General features: G+C 43.7%; 1 protein-coding gene across 1 annotated transcript; it reads right to left on the minus strand.

The window, feature by feature from the left end:
* Window positions 1-2,145: 2,145 nt before the first annotated feature.
* Window positions 2,146-7,366, minus strand: lig4 (ligase IV, DNA, ATP-dependent). The gene is made up of 3 exons (XM_054623799.1): window positions 7,262-7,366; window positions 4,089-6,159; window positions 2,146-3,646 (listed from the first exon to the last, which is right to left on the minus strand). The coding sequence occupies exons 2-3, from the start codon at window positions 6,149-6,151 to the stop codon at window positions 2,977-2,979; spliced, it is 2,733 nt and encodes a 910-aa protein (XP_054479774.1). The 5' UTR covers window positions 6,152-6,159; window positions 7,262-7,366; the 3' UTR covers window positions 2,146-2,976.
* Between the last annotated feature and the right edge of the window lie 607 nt (window positions 7,367-7,973).

The following is a 7,973-nucleotide window of genomic DNA, read 5'->3' on the forward strand; positions in this document are numbered from 1 at the left end:
AGCAATAAAACAGGCTGCTGAGGATCATTTGTGGCAACTGTGATGATTTTATTTTGAAATTCTCCACTAACAGCCTTATTATGGGCTATACTGTAGTTGTCTTGACACTGTACCAGTCAGACAGGTTGGTACTCACCTGGTTTCAGCTCCAGGCATCAAAAGAAAGGAGCCTGTTTTCCTCTTTTAAGTCGTTTGCATGTTTTATCCCACTTAAAATTCAAGTGTGCTTTATAATTATTTAATTATTATGAATTAAATGAAGCAAAGTCTGCCGTTGCGTTTGAAGGATCAGTGGATTGATCTGTGGAAGTGCTAAAACCATTTGCTAAAACATACTAAAAATAAAAGTACGTTCCTTTGTTAAATCGGTGTTATATCTAAGCTGTTTTTGCACCTTTTCTAATGAAAACATTAATAATCTGCAGTTCATATGCTGATTTACAGGGAAGGTAGAGTAATTGTATTCACAGAGGAACTATTTTTTAGTTTGGTTCCCAACCTGGGGGTCGGGACTCCCCACAAGGGGCCACAAGATGAACCTGAAGGGTTGCGAGGTAAATTGCGGATAGAAAACTTGACGAATGGAACACAAAATCCCATTTATTTATTCAGACCTTTCCTTACAGATGATTTCACCTCTTTCGGATTGGAAATACTCGTACACTGCCCGGAGTTAAACGAGAATATTGATACCACTCTTTTCCTTCGCTTATCTTAGCTTAGCATAGCATGAGCTAAAGACTGGAAGCTGGGGGAAACAGTTAGCTTGGCCCAGGCTGAAGGTAACACCTACGGGAACCTCCAAATCTCCCTCATCCAAATCTTTTATTGATCATACCTGCTTCCACTTTGTCCAATCAGTTACATGTTAGGACCTTTCGACTATTACCCCTTCACCTGAGCTCAATGTCGGGTGAATATATAACAATATTTACGAATTTTGCGACCGATTATGTAGGAGGCCCAAGATGGAGCTTGATTCTCTGTTGCTTTGATTTAACTTCTCCGTTGAGGGTGGGCGGCGGGGCTAATTGCCGAGACAAACCTCCCCCCTGCAGACACGGAGGCCTCTGTTTCGGTCTCTACAGGAGCTCATTTATTTCAGCCGATTGCATGCAGCTGCCGTTTCTCTGTGTGTGTGTGTGTGTGTGTGTGTGTGTGTGTGTGTGTGTGTGTGTGTGTGTGTGTGTCGCTCGTGTCCCGCTCGTGTCCAACTTGGCTCTGCCGGACACCGTCTCTCCAAAAAGCATCCCAATTAGGGCATTTATCCCATTAGGGCACGGTATTTCTGCCACGCTAGCTTTCAGCGGCTATTTGCTGTTTTGTTTTTTGTTTTTTTTACCATCTCTGTATCATCAAGGATGATAATCTGCTCCTGGCGAGGACCGAGCAGTTAAGACTTTTCAAGACCAACAGTTGTCCTGCAAAGCATCCTGCACACAAATCCACACTGGAATGAGCGCGAGTTGAGTTTCTCTAATGAAGGCCTGTCAGTCCAACGCTCACGCCGCATCACCTGGAAATAGTCCAGAGTGGGCGACGGGTTACAAGAGGTCTTACTGAGGCACAATATCCTCATTTTGAATCATATGCTCTCAACTATTTGATGCTTTTGTGTTGTTGTTTTTTCACGAACTCTTAGCCGAAGCCAAGAATGTCTCAAAGGTAGACTTTTAATTAATTTGTCAAACAGAACGACGAACCCTGCAGGGAGCTCTGCAACGTTCCAACGAGAGGCGTTCTGTGGTTTGTGTGATTGAGAACAGGTACCTCGTCGCTTTTTACCTTGGAAATGTATTCATGCGGCATTTACGCACAACAATGCCCAGGACACCACAGGCAGCTACCTGCCCCCTAGAGGCCACGGTAATGAAGGTTATAACATATCAATGGGTCCCAAGGTGTATCAGTGACATTTTTGAAGACGGAAGAAACACGGCCACATCTTTGTTTGGAGGGCCTTGAGCTGAACCGGTTTTAACGTACCCCGTGGTGTCTCTCTCTCTCTCTCTCTCTCAGTTGACTGAGTGCACGCCGACGAGCAGAGGCAAAGGCCATTGCTTCACACAGAAGTCATGTTTTACGTTAATTACTTTTTTTTTTAAAAACAAGACCCCAGTCAGGTTTTAAACCAATTCAAGGCATTTTATTAGAGTTGTGTTTCACACATGATTGGACAGAAATAAAAGCAAAAAGGGACAGATGACAAAAAGAACGCAAAAACGTTCAAGGCTCGGCACAATAATTCCCCCTTTTTCCTCCAATAATTTTACACACAAAGTCTTCTATGAAAGAAGATAATCAGTAGCATTATGGGAAATGTGTAACAAAAGGTACTAAAAGTCAGGATATCTCGACCTCTGCTGTTTCGAATCCCAGGATTCAAGTCCTTCAATTATATGTAAGTGCGACACTAAATTACTATTAGGGTGAATTTATATCAGTCCATTGTGGATTCTTTTTATTTTATGATTTCATATCCAAAGGCAGAACAGTTAAGAGCATGAAAGCAGCTTCATTTTTTAAACAGTACCTTTATATTCCCACAAATTCAACATGGCTTTTAAAATGAAACCCACAGTCGAAAACCTGGTTCCATAAAATGTGTTAACAACTTCTCGGCTAAAAGTTGAAAGGGGGAGGGGGGAGGGGGCGATATCTGAAGATTAATCAGCGTCCGTATTTCTATACTTCACAATTCAATTCCAACTTTCAAAATTTTTAAAACAAATCATTGCCTTCTGACTTTCCCAGTGGCGTATTCATTTCAAACTAATAACAAGCAGCCTGAATCACTCATTAAGAACACCAAAATTAAAAACTCATAAAGTTTGCATAAACCCCCTGAGAAGTAACACCACCTACAGCAAAGTGTTGTTTAAAACAGTGATTGTATCTAAGACATGTTTATTTTAAATTTATTAAAATTCTAACAAGGATTCCTCTCCTTAAATCCTGTGTGTCACCAGAAGACATTTAAACTAAGTAGTCATCGTCATTCATCAGATACCCTGCTTCGATTGAATCCGTCACCCATGAGTCTCGTACAATCTTAAATTTCTTCTTGAAGGAGCGTCTCAGAGACCTTAAGCCCAGAAGTCTGCTCTCCTCTGTGATAACGACATGAGAGACTCCTTCCTCTAACTTCTGAGCCACCGTTCCTCCATGGAAGCGAAACTCCAGAGCCCTGATGTCCAAACAGCTGGCAGCTATGGTGGTTTCAGGCTCCCCTATGTCAGCGTAGCGGTCCACGTAGACCTGGAAGGGTCTGAACATGCTGGTGGGAAGGTCCTCCCAGCCGTACCGCTGCTCCACCTGGCCGACGTCCGCCGCCGCAGGCTCGTCCGCGCCGCTCATCCGCCCGAACACCTCCCTCAGCTGCTGCTCGTCCGTGTCCGCGAAGTAGCTGTCGCCGTAGCCGTCGTACTCCTTGGCGAAGTGCTCCCTGGTGGAGGGCGACATGTGGATCATGTGGCGAGGTTGCCATGGGACCACCTGCTTCTGGCGCAGGCACTCCAGCAGCCAGGAGGCCCACACCACGTCGTGCCGGTCCGACGTGACCAGGTTCTTCACGCGCACGTTCTCCGCGCCGGCAATCACGCAGTAGGTGTCCGGTCCGGGGTTTTGAACCACAACACCTCCACAACTATGAAGACACCAGAACTCAGTTCATTCATTTTGTGTTTGGTTTTGTTAAATGCCCTGAAGAAGACCTACATTTGTCAAAACATATCGTCTCTTAATGATATTGCAATAATAGTAAATGCTTCGTAATATTTCCTTCCTCAGCATTTTAAGATTTTGGAGTTCCTTGATAGCCTTCTTGTTTATCCATATCATTTAGCATACTTTAAAGTGTAACCATGTGACTTTTGAAAAAGAAAATGAACACTATAGTCCTCCAATAAATTGAAAGTTTAACTCATAAATAATAACATGCACCATTGCTCATTTCAATACACTCAGGGCTTTTGCATCTACAGCCTTATTTGGTCTGGTATGACCAGTAGCATATCTGGCTGATGTTAGCTAACTTAGATAGAACTTACAACTTATTACTTTTTATTATGACTGAGCATTCACGTTACCTGGCCACGCCCTTTTCCAGCTCAGCCTTGGGGCTATCCTGTGTGCCATTCAGGATACAGAACTCCACATCCTCGAACATATCCGTCTCCTTGGCGACCCCGGAGAGGTCTTGGGGCTTGAAGTGGTCTACGATCCCGACCACCTTCTTGGGCTTGGCCGCCATCTTGCGCTTCTTCTTCTGCGGTTCGTTGCCGTCGATGTGAAGGTGCCGCGAGGCGAGCTTCCCGGACGCCTTGCCGCGGAACTGCTCCAGCTCTGCCAGGGTCATGCACTGGTGCCACTCCTTGTCGTCGCGGATCTTCTCGATCCTGGGGAAGCGCAGGGTGCAGTTGGTTTTGTACATGTCGCTGCCGACTATCTCGGCCGCCCTGACCTGGATGATGACCGAGTTGCAGGGCTCGATGTAGACCTCCGGTTTCTCGGTTCCACACAGGATGGACGCCGGCGGGTCATTCTTCCGATAGATGTTCCAGTGCTTGGCCAGCTTTAGACCAAGTTCATACAACTCCTTCATGGTGTAGCCGGAGCCGATGCGGCAGAGGGTGTGGAAAACTGAGGGTTTCTCGCCGGGCTTTGGAGCTTCGGCGACGGCGCATAAGAAATGTGACATCATACCGCCCCGTCTCCCTTTCCCCCAGTAGCCGCCGACAATCAGCAGGTCGAGCTCATCCATCAAGCCGTCCACGTATTCAGGCTTTATTTTTAGCCATCCCTCCCCCCGCTTGTCAGGTTTGTAGATGGACATTGGATCCTTCACCATGATCCCCTCCTCCCTGCCGTCAATGGCGTCATTCAGGGAGTTCACCACCTCCTGCATGGTCCTGCCATCGGCCTTTGGCACCAGGTGCATCCGTCCCTTGACTGGCGTGAAAACTGTCTGAAGGGTCTCGTAGCGCTTCTTCAGCGGTTCCCGGCCGAGCTTCTGGTCATTGACCAGCAGCACGTCGAACACGCAGAAGCACGTCTGCAGCTCCGAGTCGTCCATGAGCCTCTTGATGTCGAATTTGCTCCCTTTCTGCATGAAGGCCTCCGTGGTCGGGTTGTACGCCATCATCTCACCGTCGAGGATGCAGTTCACGACGTGGCCTTTGAAAACGTTGTGGATGTAAGGCGTCAGGGAGCCTTGCAGCGGGGATCCTCCAAACTGATTGGTGTACTCAAACGCGTTTCGGCTGAAGTACTTGTACACATCGCCGTCTTTGTGCAGCTGTATGCGCTCCCCGTCCAGCTTGGTCTGGATGAAAAAAGGGGCGTTTCCCATCTGTTTCTCCACATTGCGGATGTTCGCAATAGCCGCCAACATGGGCTTGAAAGCGGAGAAGAGTCCGATGGAGACTTCGCTTAAAGACACGGAGTGGCTGTGGAGCTGCTGGCACACCTTGTTCAAGTCCGTGTTGACGTTGTAGAGCTCGGTGGCATCCGGGTGGAAGACTTGGAGGACAGTTTCTTTGCTGATCCCGAGCTTCATGTCCTTCAGGATCATCCTGATGAGCCATTTTTGCTCGAGTGCCGAGCTCTGGGTGATGACGTGCAGCAGGCTCTTTTTCACCAGGTCCTTCTGGTTGCCCGCGTTGTTGATGGCCACCGAGTCCAGGAAGTCGTTGACTTCTTTTATGCTGAGGTTTCCTTTGTCGTCGCATCGTTTCTTCAGCACAAAGTACGCCATACCGGCAAAGTCACCAGCTTCTCCCTGGGATGTGGTCGGAGCGCGGTAGTTCAACAGTTTATTGGCTTCGGGGCCATTCTTCGGGAGGCCCAGCACGTCGATGTAGAGTTTAGCTAACATGCTCTCTTTGATGCCGTACGCCATTCGCTCCCGTTCAAAGGAAGGGACTATGAGGCGCATGGCTGAGTAGAAAGAGTCGGTTGTTTTGGGGTTGTCTTTGTGGAGGGCACAGTGAAACTTCCTCCAGGACTCAATGAAATCCCCAAGGATCTTGGATTTATCTGGGCGGAGTTTGGACTTCTGGATTTTCTCTAAAGTGGTACAAAGGTGAAGGAAAGGAACCTGATCAGCAACAAAGGGCTGACCTGCAGCACCGCTGTTGGAAGTTCCCGCCATGGTGAAATCTGAAACAAAATATTAAAAAAAATAATTTAAAAACAATCAGCCAAGTTGTGGCATTTACCAATTAAATTGCAGATTGTAAACAGGTCATTCTTTCCAATAAATGAATGAATTGATCGATATAAAAATGATCAGGATCTTTTTGATAATAGATTCATCGCAAACGGGTATTTTTCACTATTTTCATACATTATATAGACTAAATGATCGATCTCCTAGTTGATAAAATAATCAGTAGCTTAATCGATAATGAAAATAATATTTAGTTGCAGCTCTAACGGGCCACTTTGAATATCAGCAATCGGCCACTTCAATGTGAAAATATCATTATTATTTTTGTAATATGTGCCCTTTCGATTGGGCTGATTTTAATAGCATCCATGAAACAGCCTTTTGATTATGAATACAGGCTATGACATAGTTTAATGTGATCAGATTACCAATGAATGATTTGCATTGGTCAACGCTAAATATAGATAGTTTGTGTGGTCCATCTTAAATGCGGTTGATACATTATAAATCTTGCTATTCCACTGACTGCTTAGTTGCAGAATATTGATCCACAGAAGTCAAACTTTAACATCATTATCTTTTAATCTGACAGGCAGCAGGCAGATATAAACAAACAGGAATAACAACTACATTTAAACCTGGAGTTTACTTTAAGATGGTGCAAAGTATTACATCCAATACTATGTTATACGAAGTATAGCATCTAGTTGTGGTTAATAGCTACTAATAAAAGTTTTATTCATTCAAGCAAAAAGCTTCTGTCAGCTCTGGTACATTTATTTTCAAAATAAAAGCATCTGCTGTTATGTGACTCTGTTGTACAGGCTAGCCTGTCCATAAAAGAAACGGGCTTTTGCCAACAACTTAGCCAATATTTAAGAGTACATTTGAGTTTGAATGTTTCAGTTTACACACATCAAAACGCGAAAGAATTGACGTTTCACATTCGTCGCGCTTTTATTTTGAAAACAGACCAAGGTGTTGTTCTCCAGCTTTGTTTTGTTTTTTAAATAAATACATTATTAATCAATTAAAAATAAAACAATACATGCTGACAAAATAAACAAAAAATGTAACAGATTTTAGTGTTACCTTGCTGTTTTTATCCTCCAGAGAACAGGTGGATAAGCAGGCTTCTCTCCGAGAGCTACATGTTGGACACTTCCGCGTTGACAAAGTAAGGTCCACCAAGGAATACGTTCCCCCTGGAAACAAGAGCGGAACCTTTGTTCCTCTACATTATTTATTTGTGAAGCTCAAATTTGACACTTTGAAGGCGTCACTTTTTTGTATATTTAATCTGAAATACCTTATTGTTTACGTATTATTATTATTAATTAGTTGAATTTTCTGTAAATTGTTCTATATCAATTGGGCTGTATTTCTAATGTTTTTTTCTTGTAGCTATAATAATTATAATAGTTTTTCTGTCTGTACATATACTATTTCAGTTAATGTGGATTTTTTTTTACTGTTTTTTATTGCTTATTTACAGTACCAGTCAAAAGTTTGGACACACCTTCTCATTCAATGGTTTTTCTTTATTTTTTTTATTTTTTTCTACATTGTAGATTAATATTGAAGACATCCAAACTATGAAGGAACACATATGGAATTATGTGGTAAACAAACAAATGCTCAACAAACCAGAATATGTTTTATATTTTAGATTCTTCAAAGTAGTTGAATGAGAAGGTGTGTCCAAACTTTTGACTGGTACTGTATAATACTTGTTTTTTATTTCATTTTATTTTATCTTGTTTTTCTTTTACTATGTCTCTTGTTTGCACTATACCCTATGCTG

This window comes from Anoplopoma fimbria, chromosome 22 (assembly GCF_027596085.1).
Source record: "Anoplopoma fimbria isolate UVic2021 breed Golden Eagle Sablefish chromosome 22, Afim_UVic_2022, whole genome shotgun sequence".
Taxonomy (NCBI): domain Eukaryota; kingdom Metazoa; phylum Chordata; class Actinopteri; order Perciformes; family Anoplopomatidae; genus Anoplopoma; species Anoplopoma fimbria.